Here is a 16586-nt window from a genome sequence, read left to right as displayed (position 1 = left end):
CTCTCCTCTCCTCTCCTCTCCTCTCCTCTCCTCTCCTCTCCTCTCCTCTCCTCTCCTCTCCTCTCCTCTCCTCTCCTCTCCTCTCCTCTCCTCTCCTCTCCTCTCCTTTCCTCTCCTCCTCTCTCCTCTCTTCTCTCTCTTTTCGTTTTTGTTTTCTTTTCTTCTGTCTCCTCTCCTCCTCTCTCCTCTCCTTTCTTCCTCTTCTTTTTGTTTTCTCTCTCTCACCCACTCTCCTTCCCTCCCCCTCTTCTCCCTTGCTCTTCCTTATGTAAGAGACAAATAAGTATTTTTTTAAAAATGAAAACAAACATTTAAAAATGTAAGTAAAAGTCCTATATAGCATCTTCTTCCAATGTTTCATCTACATTGGAAATCTGTTGTTTAGCTTGCCTGTTACAAGAGCCAGAACTTTCAGCTTACCTCACCTTCCTCACTACACTTACTCATTTCTAGATTTCTATTTAAAACGAGAGATGTATGAGTCTTCCTTTCACTTGAACACTTACAAGCCATTGCAGGGTTAATAACTGGCCTGATCTCAATATTGTTGTTTCTTAGGGAATAGGGAAGTTTGAAGAAAAGGTAAGAAATGGGGTTGAGGAAATGGCCAGTTGGTGGAACATTCAAAGCACATGTGACATTTATTAATTAAGTTCACTGTTTTACATGTGCATGATTTGTGGTGCCCCAAAACATCTACAAGAGTAACATCAAAAATCAGTGATAGGGAACCAGCAGTTAGCGTAATGGCTATGTCGCTGGACTCCCACGTAGTCGACCGCGGTTCGTGTACCGGACCCGGTGGCTTAAATCTCACGCCGGGCGCGTGTGCGTGCGTGCCCAAGATCCCGAGAGGAGAATGGAGGAGAAGGGATTGCGGCGTGACCATCCCCCCTGGGGGGTGATTTCTCGCTTTCTGTCTCTATGTCTCTCTCTGTCTGTCTGGCGAGCGCACGCGCCCTACAGTGAAAATCTCTCCAAAAAAAAAAAAAATCAGTGATACAGATCACCATAATGGATATAAGAATAATGAAAAAGTTTTAAGTATTACAAGGATTACTGAGATGTGACGCATAAACACTACGTGAGCACAGACTGTTCAAAGACTGGTGCCAAAAGACTGGCTAGACACAGAATTGCCACATACAGTAAATATATTTAAACACAGACACACACACACATTCTCTTCAAGGTAGAATAAAGTGAATGCAATAAAATGTGGTATGTTCTTTTTTCTCATTTTCTGAATTACTATCTCTACTTTACAGATGGGAATTACTTCCCATCTTCTCCCTATTCTGAAGAAAGCAAAGAGAATGGTATAAAGTGGGCCAAGACCTAGAATCAAGAACGTGCCAAATGGTGAGCCAACCCATTGGTCTGGGCTAAGGACCCATTTAGGGAAATAGAGGAAAATGAACTTTGGGGCTTACTCAAGTCTATTTCTCACTATATCCTGATGTCCAGCATAGTACCTGAGGCATAATAGGTGCTTCATATGTATGTCTTGAACAAACAAATGGCCCTCTGGTCTGTATCTATAACCAAGACCAAATCCTGTGGAATAAATATAATTAATAAATTAAAGTCACACACCATGTATCATCAAGACCTAACTGCAACACCTCCCATTTTCCAACTATTACAATGAAAGATTAAAGTGGGAAGGACACACCATAATGGAACAGATCGGACAGCAGCAGCAGTTCCAATCATTGGGGTCATTTCCTAGACTTCATCGTGGTGAGAAAGAAGCATGTACGTGATCGAGTGTTCCCCAGTGAGCATGAGTTGTGACCACATTGAGGGTATGCCCTAGAATTGGAGCCCTTCAGAGGATACATTGATCTTGACCAGAGCACGAAAATAGGGTGAAGAGTTTCTGAAATGTTTCTTGACATAAGAAACTTTGGCATGGAGCGGGAGAAGAAAAAGGTAAATGTAGAGGTTCCAGATTCCCAGGACCTGTCAATATCCATATTGACCAAAGTCATAGAGAGTCAGATCACATAGGTCTGCATCAGGGCCTGGGATCTGTATGTTTAATAAATACTACAGAGATCTTGATGATTAGGTACTTTTGGGAAATCGAGGTGGGGTGGAGTCAGAATCTGGCTCCTGTTCAAATTTTGGCTCTACCATATAATTGCTGGGTAGCCTTAGACAAGTTACTTAACTTTTCTGAGCCTGCAATCCCCTATCCATAAAATAGAACTAATAATGATACCCATTTCAGAGAATTGTTGTAAGGACAAAATGGGAAAATTCATAAAATGTGCTTACAATGGTGTTGTTGCACTTTAAGCCTACAGTAAGTGTGAGATAAATAACACATATATACATTTTTTTAAATTTCCCATAAACCAGCTCATTCAGAGACAGCAGAATGGCGTAAAATGTAGCGTCAATTCAGCCAGTGAACTTAAATTCGAACTTGAGCCTTATTCCAAGGGCAGATTGGAGGATGATAAGGACTTTAAACTGAAAACAACTTGATGATGGTAATCCTAGTTTGACAGAAAGGAAGAACAGGAAGACAAAGGTAGGTCTGTAAAGAGCTTTAGAAGTTGATATTCTAGGAAGGAAATTTTCTGGAATATAAGAAAGAATAAATAGACTTCAAAAAGGCAGGAAGGGTAGTTAAAAAACTTGAGATTTCCAAGGAGAGACACTGTTTACTGAGAACAAACTATTGGGTTGTCAGATTTCTCGCTTCCTGTCTCTCTGTCTTCTGGTGAGTGCACGTGCCCTATAGCAAAAACCTCTCCAAAAAAAAAAAAATTCATGATGCATTTTTACATAACAAGTCATGACTTTTCCAATAACCCAGTATTTTTATATTACTCTTTTTTACCCCAAAAGTCAAAGTTTAAAGCATTTATAATTAATATTCATCTCTGTCATTTATTTAGTAAATCTTATTATTGTTCTACTAAGTACCCTACCCTGTGCTCATAACAGAAGTTACAAAGATGACAGCAGCAACGTCGTACTCCACTGAGCACAGGCCAATGAGCAATTGCCGCAAATGGTGTATGAGTGGACACTGGGGCTAGGGGAGGCCAATTAAGATGCCTGAGGGAAAGCAAAATCTCTTAGAAAAGTCTTGAAATAAATATTCCAAGACAGTTATAACATCATTATTACCGATATCATAACCATAAGTAAATAATAATAGCAATAGCTAATATTACCCAATTCCTACTTTATGCCAGATGCCACTCAAGGCCCTTTACATGCATTTTCTCCTGGCATTGTATGGAGTGGTTGCCATCTGCAGTACCATGTACTCGCTTGTGTAGGCACTTTTCATCAGGGCTGGTTCTAAATGCTATTGCTGCACAATTGTTAACTTACGCTACTTGTTGGAACTTTGATTCTCCTAATTTAATAACAGAGAATTGGAATTTACACTTGGTCTCGAGCTGAATCCCTAAAATAAGTAGGTTGTCACCCTGTAGTCCACTGATACCACTTCCCCAAAACAGCCCACTGCCACATAATGGGGGTGTAGGTGGGCTTATGATAGCATCCTGTCCTCATACGTGCAGACCACTAAGTGCACAGTTCTGATGTCACATTCTTCACCGGAAAAGACATGCCAAGGTATAGCTAACAATAACAAAGGCAATAACAATAATGATAAGAAGAGCTAACATTTACTAGTCACTTGTTAGATTGCAGATTAAATTATTTGCATGTACTGATTTAAGCCTTATATGTGTAGATACTATTACTCTACCCATTTTACAGACAGAGAAGCTAAGGTCCAGATATGTGCCTCCGTTGGGAAACTAAATACAAGATCGGGTTTAAGTGGTCTTGGGGCCCTGTCCATGGACAAGCTCCACCAAATCAGTAATTCCTCAGTTTTTACAGGATCAAAATTAATTTCTTTGGCAAGATCCTCTCCAATCTTCCTGTGGCTCTCCCAGATCAACATACCCCAGCTCAGGAGTGCTCTATTCATTCCCTACAGATTATAGCACGTGTGTGTGTGTGTGTGTGTGTGTGTGTGTGTGTGTGACTTGTTTTCAGACAGATCTTTATCATGATCTTCCTGCTTCAGCCTCCTGAGTAGCTGGGACTACACAGATCACAGCTCTTCGCATAATACAGGATGTGTCTTACTTGGTGCCTTTGTGTAAGGGTCTCCCTTGGCCCCAGCTGCTTGTTTCTTCCTCTTCATTTTCTGTTTCTCCCAAACTTAGCAACTGTCTCAAGGACTCCCCTTCCCCAGGAAGCTTGTCCAAATGTGTTAAAGGTCATTTCATTGCTCCTCCAAAGCTTGCCCACTCCTTCTTTTATAGATCTCTGCTTAGAAGACATGGGGCTCACTAAGGCCAGGGGCTACAACTCAATCATTTTATAAGCTCAGCATTTAAAAACCCCTATAGGAGTATTTATTGATCTTTTAGGAATAGTGAATAAGTGAAATCTCTGTAGATCATATATGAGACCACGGATTATGATGGCTTCATTAATTTTGGCACTGTTGGATTTGTGAATCTCTGCTTATTGTCCTCCTTTGTTTGTTTTTCCCTATTGCTCAGCACTTCCATACATAGGTACAAGGCTCTGATGCTAATTAAAATTAATGACTGAGCATGACACCTCCATTTGCTAAGACAGTACACTTTTGTCATTTGCTTTACCTTCGTAAACAGCACCTTCTTGGCACCAGCATTTGTCTGTGGATTTTCCATGAGGATGTCACTTGCTCCTTTTATATCTTAATTCATCACATATTGCAGAGCATGTTAGCTGAATAGGATTTTTTTTTATGAAAATGTCACCAAATGCACCCTAAAAGGGAAAGCACCAGATGTCTGGTTGCTAAAAAAAAAAAAAAAAAAAGGCAAAATCCTGGTTTGTGAAGAGTCAGAGATGGCCAGTGCTCTCCAAGCATTCTGGGCCTGAGGATTGGCTCTTCATGCTCCTTGGGGACTTATAATTGACCCCCACATTCCACTTCATGCTTCCTTCTAGAAAAATTTGTCAGCTTTACTGATGATCTAAGGCCTAGAAACTGTGTCCATCGGTTTTCTCAAATTTGAACTGAAAATTGAGACCGATTCACTGGATAATTTTGATCAAAATAACATGTGTGTTTGTGTGCCATTCCAAGATTAACCAATTATTAAAACGCCTTATTGAGGTATGACTGATAATGCAAAAGCTGTATATATTTTATGTATACGATTTCATGATTTGAAAATAAGTGTACATCATCACTGAAATTTATGCTATAAACCTATCCAGCACCTCTAAAACTTTCCTCCCACTCTGTTTATTATTTATTAATTAACTTCACTTTTTTCTTCTAAGCTATCAAAACTGAAGTAATGCTTAATTATCAGCAAAACAGATCCTTCACAACTGAAAGTCCTACAAGGGGTCTTCAAAAAAAATTTATGTAAAATGTGTATAATGAAAAAAATCACGCATAGACTTCAAAATGTTTTACACCACAATGAATTCATACTTTATTTCCATTTTTCACCAACTTTTTGAAGTCCTCTCATATAAACTTACCATTGACCAAAAGTAATGTTTTCGTGCTCAACTTTGTGCAAGAGGTATTGAAATAAAGTATTATCTGATTTATAGCAAGGAATAATGGTGGTGGGAGTGGTTCCAGATAACAATGGTAATCATGAAGACTTCAGTATCAAGGCAACAAGTAGATTTGATGGGATTGCCATAAAGTAGAATTTTGCTTACTGGTCACCTTGAGATCAATATGTAATACATTATTTAGTCTAGGAAAAATGTGCATTTAAATCGCTTTTTACCGTTATTCTTTATTGCATGTGGGAGTAAATATCGTTTACAGATGGAGATAGTAGTCAAATTTAGAGAGAAGAAAAAAAAACCTTTCAAAACTGATAGCCAGACAATTTACTACATGATTGTTTAAAATACTGATTTACCAAAGCCTAACTTCACTTGAAAAATACTTTCACTGATAAGCCCAAACTGAACAAAACCTACAAGTGAGAGAAGTCTCACTGTTCAATGGGGAGGAGCCTAATTTCTTCATTGGGTTTTATTCTGTGAACAATGGACCCAAAGGCTACTTCTTAATTAGCTGGGCAAAGTTCATGAAAAAGTATACTGAAAAGTGACCAGAGAAAGTGGACTGGACCCTTCCAATCAGAAATTCAGAGAGCTGGGAGTAGGTCAGCTCACTTCCCACTCTGCCTTCATTTTCTTCCTCTTCCTCTTTGTGTATTAGAGACAGATTTCTTGCCATTGTTATCATGGGTTTCTATTGAGTACTAAAACAAAAGTCTCATTACTCTCCTAGGATATGAAAGAAACAAACTCAGTTTCTCTCACTATATACTCTCACAACATAAGAATACTTTTGTGACCTCTGGTCACCAAAAAGTGATCAATACTCCAAATAAAATAGAGAAAGGCTAGTAGCATGTTTCATTCCTGCCAAAAGAACCTCTAGGAACTTTCCTGAATAGGAAAAGATCGTGGTAAAGAGCCATAATGGCTTGGACACATGGGACGTCAGACCACTTCCCTTGTCTTCTACATAGTGAATCTAGCTATACAATGGTATTACGATTAATGGCCCCCTTTAGTGACCATCATTCTTGGTCCCTAAGTTCATATTGAGGTCAAGCTGTATTACAAAATAATATTAAGTATTTTTTTCTTTAAGTTAACAGGATCAAAATTTTCCTAATAGTTAAGGATACAGCGCAGGGGAGAGTCCCAGGAGATCAAGTGGTTATTTCCCATACCTTCTATAAAGAAAAATAATAAAATAACAGAAGAGGAAGAAATAGGCAACCCAGTGGCAGATCCCTGCCTGGGTGTCCCCCTTGGCAGTGGATAACCCTAAGGGAACAAAGTAGGCATCCCTAAACAACATCCTTATCAGAACTGCTAGATGCTAAGTGTGCTCAACCTTCTGGAAGCACCCCAAGGTTCTCGGGGTGAAGAGACCTCTTAAAAGTACTAGAGCTCAGATCTCACTAGAGGCATCCCTTGGAGGCAGATGAAGCTCTGGAACGATGGCCTAAGTGTCCCCAGTTTGCCAGGTCTTATTTGGACCCCAGGACCATGTCCTTAGCTGAACGTCTTCAGTCAAACTGAGAGACTCCAAGATCCTTGGAGTCCTTTTGAGAGTTCTGACCTATTTTCCTCTGGTTCTTTCTTGGAGAAGGAGGACACAGAAATGGGTAGCATATAATTAGGCCCAAGCAAGTCTTTGAAGAATTAGTGGGACTTTTGATTTTTTCCCCAAGAGGTAGTCATTTGATATGATACTTTCCTTTGGAGTTCCCATTTGGTCCCAAAATGAAAGCAATTAAAGGTATGAGAAAGATCGAGGGTGAGTTGTCCCTAGTAAAAACCATTACACAGAACAGCAGAGAAAATGGAGAAGAGCTGGAGAGAGGAGTCTATCAGAAAATCATCATCGTATTAAAGGCAGCGTATGGCGCGTGGCCCTAAAGAGATTTGTGAAATGGTCTACAACCAGTAGTAAAGGAACTGAGATAAAGAGCTTGGCGATAAGAGTTATAGGGACTAATCCTAGAGAAAGACTGCAAGTGAGACAACTAGTGATTGTTTTCAACAGGGTTGCTGTGGCCCTTGAAAGGGCAGACACCTGCTCAGGATAGTACTGAGAGCTGAGTCCTGGGAGCCAAGGTGGATCTCCCTTAGATTAAGGAGGACCCCCGTAAGGTAAAATTAAAGAAAAAAAAAAAAAAACAACCTATGGCCCTAAATTGGGTCTATTTATAGGCATGTTGTTCCCAGGAATGACTGAGGAAACACGGAGGGGTGATAGATAGAAGCCATGGATAAGGTACATATTTCCCTGCCTTTTTATAGGTTTTTTCTGATTGGATTAGTTCTTGATTCCCCCTAAAAAGTTCTCCTTACAAAAGCCTGCAGAAACAACATCCCTTTTCTTTATATTTCCAAGGTACTTGGCTTAACTTAAGGAGTAAGGAGACTTCCCCCCCAACACACACACACCCGTACCTCCCACCCCCAGAGAATATTCCTTTCATATTTAGGCAGGCTGGCAGGGGAGGGAGAGCAATAGTGAGACAGGAGTGAGGTTCCAAAGTGAGGTGGGAACATGTAAACACCCAGAATCTGACAGACAACAAGTGGCTGAGACCGAGTCTGAACCAGTTAGAACTAAAATGGCACCCCATGACCCAAGATGGCACCTGGAATGACCTCTGCCTAACCTTTGGAGTCATCTCACCCTCTTTGTACTACAGTATTAGCATGCCAAGTGATAATCCCATCTGTGCCATGACAGTGTAGAATAATAATGGCAATGCTAGAATTCACTCTAGTAAGACCAGAAAACTAGAAGGACAGCAGTTTCAGGAAAGTCACTACCCTTTTCCCTTCAGGCAATAATGCTCCCTTTTTCTTTGAAAAGGAATGAAACTGCTCACCCATCTCCCCCCAAGTGACAGCTCCCCTCATGAGCAGCCCACTCTATACTTTCCCCGCCTTCACCATTCCTCAATGACTTGCTCTTGAAATCTTTCCTATGCAAAGCTAAGACTCTCACATCCCAGGTAGAGACCCCCATGAGTTTGAGTATCCCTGGCAACAATAGTGCTTCTAATAAAAGAAAAGGAAGGGGCTAAAACGCAATTTACAGTTTATTCAAGTTTTCCAACAGATACAGATGAGTCTTTGCCCATTCCTACCTCTCAGGAGTGTACTTCCACTTCTACTTAATAAATTACCTTTTCTTTTCACTATTTTGTTTATTTCTTTGTCCCAAAACACCAAGAACCTGATTATCATCACAGAAGTCATACCACAACAACAACATTAAATTGTTTTCACAAAGATTACTAATGCTTTTTTTTTTTTTTTTCCTGTTCCAGCCACAACAGCTATCCTTGGCAGAGCATCCCAGAGTCTGCAAAGAGTTAACCCAGGCCTAGGGACAAGTAAGAATTTCAGCACTTTTATTCCCTTCATAGATACTGTATTTCCTGTTTCAGTATCATTCACGCCACTATCCTTTCTCTATTTTATTTGACGTGTTGGTAAATGAAAGAGACTGAATTGAAATTTTATAAGCACACAAAAACCTTTTTGTTCAGGATTTATTTTTCAACTTCTCTGAAAGGCACTTTCTTTAACTTTCTATTTTGATTATGCCAAATTAATGAAAGAAAAATAAATGAGTTACTGTGGATCAACAATTATTTATTGAATTTACAAATCCTTGTTTTACAAATCCCTTTTTTACAAATACTTATTTATTATTGTTATTTTAAAGTATTTATCAAGTGATTACATTGGTACAAGGCAAGGTTAAACTTGTCTCTCCAACCAAATTACCTTATACTTCAAAATTCTGTCTTCATGTATTGCTAGGTCTTTTCCTTAAAATAACCACATATCAAGAACCAGCAGTTAGCGTAATGGCTATGTTGCTGGACTCCCACGTAGTCGACCACGGTTCACATCCCGGACCCGGTGGCTTAAAACTCACGCCAGGCGCGTGTGCATGCGTGCCCAAGATCCCGAGAGGAGAATAGAGGCGAAGGGATTGCGGCCTAACCATCCCCCCTGGGGGGGGATTTCTCGCTTTCTGTCTCTCTGTCTCTCTCTGTCTGTCTGGTGAGCGCACACGCCCTATAGCGAAAACCTCTCCAAAAAAATAAAAATAACTTGATCCTTTGATAATCTTCTTTGTGCCTTGGGGCTTTTTTTAACCCCTAAAACAGAGAAGCTCATTAAACCTACCTCATAAGGTTGTTGTGAGCATTATAGCTGTTGACGTATCTAAAGTAGGTAGAATAGTATCTAGCCCCATGGTTATTTTACATAGTGTTTATTATAGTCTCTCATCACTTTTATTTTACTCCAACATGTATTAGATTCAGCCTCTAAAATAGTTTATTCTCAACTATATTTTGGACTATAAAATTATGTAATTTAGTTTACTATAATGTGGACTTTTGAGTGCTTCCTGTCCCTTCTTAACTGAACAGTCCTTAAGGATAGAAATTATATCATACACATCCTTATATACTACAGTATCTGTTAAGTACCCAGTACAAGCTGAGTGTTCAATGAAAATTGTTTCAGTTTGCACATACACACACACACAAATGCAAACAAAAAATGAAAGCCAGGCTCTCCCCAGTATCCCCACTATCTTAAGTATACTTAAGTATACTTTGGTTACTGTGAAGTACTTGAATGCCCTTCAGCAGTCATTTATGAAAGGGAAAAAATAAAGATATACAGGAGGAGAAAATTCTCCTGTCCGTTGCTGAGTGTAAATACTTTCAGTCTTTGCCAAAAACTTTCCCCAGAACCTGCAAGTGATGCAACTAATGTCAGACCTTGTTTTGGGCATGTTATAAGACATCTTTATGGCATCTCTGTGATATCCTGTTGTCATTTTAGCTGCCAAGGGAAGTGTAAATAGCCCTGCTCCTGAGCGATGCCCAGACTGCCCCAATAAGAGCTGAATGGCCCTCTCAGCTTTAAGCATTCTTTTTCTGAGGTACTGTGCCTTTAGGGCTAATTCGTTGACAATTCAGCTAGAATAAGCACAACATAAAGGAAGTGTGTCCTTGCAGGGATGGAGTCTTAGCGTGATTGTGCAGCATTTATTTGTTACAGAAAACTGAGCTTTGGACATGTCTTAGAGAACAGCACTGACATTGAAGCCGACCTAATTCTCGACGGTCCACTTGTTTATAAACAGTTCAGTAAATAATTCAGTAAGTAAACACAGATTCTTGTGATTCCTTTAAGGAAACACTGTTTATGTTGGCTTTTTCTTACACTCAAACGAGTGGTAAGCCTTTCCTGACTCATAAAATCACTGGTCTCCAGACAACACCAAACATCCCAGGGATACTATTTATCCCCCCCTTCCTTGCTTCACTGAACTAGGAGGCGGGCAGGTCGAATTATTCTCTTTATATAAGAAGAAAAGGAGGTACAGAGAAAATGACTTTCTTAACTCTCTTAACAGACCAAGAGAGTAAAGAAGATATTTCCAGCACAATGTGTTGTATCTGCTTCTACATAAAGTGTAGGTAATATAGATATATTGCTAATTCAGACAGTGGTGTTCACTCAACTTAAAATATGGACTTTGCAGTGACTATTTTTTATCCTGAAATATCTGCATAACAGCTGCCATTATTTTCACACATATCAGTTCCTTATTATACCTGCCTTGCTTTTTAGTTGTTGTGAGATAAGAATTCTTTGGTAAGATAAATGCAAGGTGCTATTTGTTTAGTCATAGTCAGTGGTGAGTAGATATTCAGATATTCAGCACTTAGTTTACAGGAGACCTGTTTCTCTCTGTGCATATGCTTAGGCCACTGTTTATGAAACCTCTGGAATGGAGGTCCTTTCTAGAGCTAGATAGATGATTGATTGATAGATAGATAGATGATAGATAGATAGATAGATAGATAGATAGATAGAGGCAGACAGATAGCTATTAAGAGCTTCTACTTCTTTTGAAAACCAAACAATACAAAAATAGTGAGAAATCTGTTTGTAAGCATGGGGCTTTTTTCTTTGGTAAGATAAATGCAAGGTGCTATTTGTTTAGTCATAGTCAGTGGTGAGTAGATATTCAGATATTCAGCACTTAGTTTACAGGAGACCTGTTTCTCTCTGTGCATATGCTTAGGCCACTGTTTATGAAACCTCTGGAATGGAGGTCCTTTCTAGAGCTAGATAGATGATTGATTGATAGATAGATAGATGATAGATAGATAGATAGATAGATAGATAGATAGATAGAGGCAGACAGATAGCTATTAAGAGCTTCTACTTCTTTTGAAAACCAAACAATACAAAAATAGTGAGAAATCTGTTTGTAAGCATGGGGCTTTTAAAACCTTAATCTTAGGCATGAGTAAATTTTTAAGGAAGTCTGAGGAGGGTGATTAAGCTTCTCCCTAAAAATTCCAGTGTGCTGTGTATACTCTATAATATCTATTCCTGGCATAGTTATTTTTTACCAAAGCATAACACAAAGTTTTCAAGAAGAAATCCAAGACAAACATTCTTTCACCCCTGTGACCCCCAGGGGGTAGTGAACACTTTTTAGTGACTCTAGAAAGCTGATACATCCCAGAGTTGGTTGTGACCTTTAAGTTCTCCCAACTTACAGCCCACTGATTTGCTACTGAGTTCCACAGCTTAAAAAATCAACTCTTTAGTCACCACTCTCAACAGAGCCCCAGCTTCTACCTACAGGAGTCCTTTCCTGGGAGAAGACACCTGACTCTGTCACGCCAGCAGAAAGGCCCTTTGTCTGCAGCAACTCCTCCTTGTGATAACCTAGTGTTTCTGCTTTTGTCTCAAGTAATATACGCTGTCCGTGGAGGAAAAAAATCTTGGAATTTACTGTCTAGGTGTGCCCTGAACTTTAATACACATTAATCTGTATATATGCGAAGAAAACAAACATTTAATATTTATAAAAAGATGAATGGTTTTAACAAAGAGTTTGAACATGGGTACCACTTAACCATAGTTCAACTAGTAGAGTACCTCAGGACAAATGAGATAATGTGTCTTTAAACCAAAAGTAACTCAAAGGGTGATCATATGCAAACAAAGACCTTATCACGTAGACCACAGGTTCACAAGCCTAAAATATTTACTGTCTAGCTCTGTAAGAAAAACTATGCCCACTTGTGTTCTAAATAGAAAAATCTATTTCTGTAGCATACTAATTTTTGGAATACCAGATTTGTACTGGGGACCACCTTTCAGTCTCTTGTAGCAAATTATCTGTACTTTGGTAACTGACATTAATGAGAATTCAGAATTCACTTTGGGACTTCCCTTCATAGTCAACTCTTGAACTATATTATAAAGAAAGGACTAACTATATCAGCTAATGAGTGGGGACATTAATATATTTATTATTATTAAATATACTCCATCAAATGAAAGCTCAACCCCTATAAACGCTTCTGATGTGTATAACAGACAGTTATTTGAAGCTGGCCTGTCCAGAGCATGTTGTCATGATCACATCACAGGTACCGCATGGAAAGTTAGTATAACATGCAGCTCTGATTAGGGGCAAACTTGACATTACGGATTTGTAGATCTTGCATAAACTGATTGCTACCACTGAATTCATGCTGAAGAATAAGAAAATGTTCACTATAAAAGACTCATACACCTGAAAGGAACCCCACAGCATCATAATAGACATGTTTTCAAAGATGAGACCACTCATAAGTCCTTGAGGAATTCTCAAGTGTCACTCATGTCTTTACCGCTGTAGGTTAACTTTTGATTTTTCATGTGTCTTGGAAAAGCAGCCTTTCCTTTTTCTTCCTTTTTCTCTCTCTCTTAACATTTCTAAAACCCCAAATTTGAATCACTGTGAAAGCAAATATTTGTGGAGAGCCCATCTGTGCTCTGTGTTGTCAGCACATACGGCTGTGTGCACCTGCCACCATGAAGCTCTGCTGGGCAAATCCAAGCGAGTGTTCAGAGAAATGGAGAAACACCTGAGGCCATCCTGACTATGACTGAACTTCTTTCTGCAGATTCCAAAACCTTTGATGTTGTGCACCATTTGCCTTGAACCGCAAGTGGTTTGTGTATACACATGGTATCTTTCTTTTGGGGTGGAGTCTTTCTCATCTTTAATTGTCCTGCGCCCCTCCTCATGCAAGTGAGGGCCTTGCACAAAATAAAGCTTATAAATATTTGTTAAATGAGTACATACTAGGTTCCAGGAATTACAGAGAACAAATTAAAAAGGCAAGAGAAAGGAGAGGCATCAGCCTAGGTTTCATAATGTTCGAGTTTGGCATTTTTTCTTCAGTGCAAAGACTAACCCAGATAAGTAATAAAACTGTTTGCTCAAGCCTGAGAGCAGTAGATGCACTTCCTCCTCTGGCAGTTTTCTTTTTCATGGAGTCAAAGTAAACAAGAAGGGCCCACAAAAGTCTTGGAGGTATTTGTTTTTATCAGATAGTAGTAGCTGTGGCAAACTGGCCTTGGTTTCGGTTGGTCCTACAGGCTGCAGAATGAAGACCAGGAGTCAGGGAGCTGGAGACCATGAGTTGCTCAGTGTTGTATATTTAGCATGCTGCAAATACACCACAAGCTTTAATTTCTTTTTCTGTAAGTGGAGAGGTCAACATCTATCTCAAAGGGTCACTATGAGGAACAAATGGGTACATAGTAAAGTTTCTGGCAAAAAACAGACACGGCGTAAATGTTAGGTGTTTTATTGCTTTCCGTGCTGCTGCTACTATTATTACTATTACTAATCCTAAAAGAGTAGCAGTGTCCTGCACCACTGGAAGCATTCTACCTACCCACTCCACTCACCAAAGCTTGTCCCCTATTAGATTTATTTATATATTTACTAAGAGAATAAAAAAGACTGCACTGAGTATAGTATATTCTGGGTCTTCAAAAATTCATGGAAAATGCATATTATTAAAACTGTGTGTTTATTTTAATGTTTTTGCACCAAAACAAACTCATACTTTAATTCCATTTTTCCACAAACTTTCTGAAGTGCTCTTGGACTTTGTTGTTATAACACACTGAGGATGGCAACTGAGAGAATGAGGTGATATTCTAATGCCAAAGCAATATTGTCCATAACATGTATACTAGACTTCGTTCTCCTGCTAGCTTCTTCTAAGAGATCATAAGCTCCAAAGCAAAAGAGTTTCTTCTTTGTCTTGTTCTTAGTACCTGGACATTTGTAGCTGGTATTTTACAAATACAGAAATATTTTAGAATGAAATAATAAATGAAGTTGCTTGTAACCGAAAATAAATAAATAAATAAATCACCTAAGATCTTGGGGCTAGACGGTACACAGTGGTAGCACAGCTGAACTCACATGGGTTCATGTCCTGGGACTCCTTGAGTGTTCTCAACTGTAGGCACACACCACACATGGATGCCCATAGTCGATGCCAGCTGAGACTGGGGATAGACTGTGGTATGAGGGGCCCTGCTGGGAGTGCATGTCTCTCTGTCTCTCTATATGTATATGTCTCTCTCTCATGGAAGAAATAATTATTTTTTAAAAAAGATTCTTCTACACATGAATCTGTAGCTTTTGAGTTTAATCCCACTTTTTCATGAATTTTCTGAAGTTCCCCAGTATCTCATATTGGAGTAGTATATTTTTCAGGAAATAGAATTCTCATTGAACCCTAGAGAATATTTGTACAGCCCAATTTGGGGAAACATGATTTTAAAAAATAAAATTTTAATGTTATGGATATATCTTTCAATTGGCATTTATTTCTACAGATAAATGCAAAGCTTTATTTTCCAGGCAGGAACACCCTCATGTAGAAAATCAAACTTTCACGTTTTTCCATAAGCCTCATAGTCTAGACAATAGGTTAAGTTTTTCGTTTTCAGGTGGAGAAGTAGAGATATTGAAAGGAGAGGCCTGGAGGCCCCCAAACTCCTAATGGCCAAAGCACGAGACCTGGCACCAGGCCGTGAAAGACAGACATCCAGACAAACAGGTAGTACAGAAAGAAGAGGCAGCCTGGAAACTGGCTTAATCACTTCTCCACTAAAGGCTTCCCTGAAGACTGCCCTTAAATAAGATTAGATCAAATATTTATCAAGGTATGTGGAAGAGTGCTGTTCTTTTTCTTTCCCTGTCCTTGGGTATAAAAGAGATGAGGTTGTATAGACAGCTAGAAGAGGCTATTAAACACACTTCTACCATTTTCAAAGGGCAAATTTACCCCTTACTAGACTCAACTCAGTCCAGAGCTCCTTTCTCTTACTTTTATAATATTTGCTGCCTGGCTGAATCATTTCTCCATAATCATGTGTTGTTTCATTGATAGGATTCTTGTATGTGCCCTTAGACTCTATAGCTTAACATTTGTTTCTGCTTCAGAAGATGTCCTGGATCGATTTTAACAACAGCAATAAATAACGTACTGTCTAGTAGACAGGTGTCCATGTGAGCCCATGACATATTATTTGCCTCATGCTACAGGTGAACTTTAGCTGGCTGAGGGAGTGAGGTCAGCAGCTCTGTGGGACGTGAGGGGAAAGATATCCCTGTCATCCTGCCCTCACTATCCCTACTTCCCTATACATTCCACCCTACATACCCTCCTTTTTTTTGCATGAAAGGCCAGCTGGGACAAAAATTTTCAATTAGGCAAGATTTGTCTTTGGTACCTTCCTGTAAATTTAGTTTTTGACTGAATAATTAAGTCATGAGTAAATAATGTCTGAGGGTATAGTCAACCTCAAAGTGAGACACCCTCTAACTAGAAAACCAAAATAATCTACACCAATTCCTTCCTTCCCTGCAATCTTTGCTTACTGAAATATTTATAAGAGCAGGCGCCTTATTGAGTAGTTGTTAGTTATCGACAGGACTAGAGAGACATTGTTGGCTCCTCTTGAAGAAACCAAAAGACTGAGAGGGAAGAAATACATCCAAAAATAGCCAGGAGGCCCAACTGTGCGATAGGACCTTTCTCAGCTGTGGTATATTCAGGTGAACAATCCACTGGTTTTTTTTTTTCTTTTTCTAGGTTATAAACAACTTCATTTAC

At 39.3% G+C, this 16586-nt stretch overlaps 1 protein-coding gene across 2 annotated transcripts in view; it reads left to right on the top strand.

Annotated features, from left to right (window-relative positions):
- GHR (growth hormone receptor) overlaps positions 1 to 16586 on the top strand; it is a 275628-nt gene that overhangs the window by 188043 nt on the left and 70999 nt on the right. For both annotated transcript variants that reach the window (XM_027767675.1, XM_027767674.1), the window contains exon 3: positions 8889 to 8954. In XM_027767675.1, coding sequence (XP_027623476.1) covers positions 8889 to 8954 — 66 coding nt within the window. The remainder of the gene's footprint in view (positions 1 to 8888; positions 8955 to 16586) is intronic.

The sequence above is a fragment of the Tupaia chinensis genome, unplaced genomic scaffold, assembly GCF_000334495.1.
Source record: "Tupaia chinensis unplaced genomic scaffold, TupChi_1.0 Scaffold144378_1, whole genome shotgun sequence".
Lineage (NCBI taxonomy): Eukaryota > Metazoa > Chordata > Mammalia > Scandentia > Tupaiidae > Tupaia > Tupaia belangeri.
Note: the sequence above shows the minus strand (reverse complement) of the source record. Positions and strands in the feature narration are given on the sequence as shown.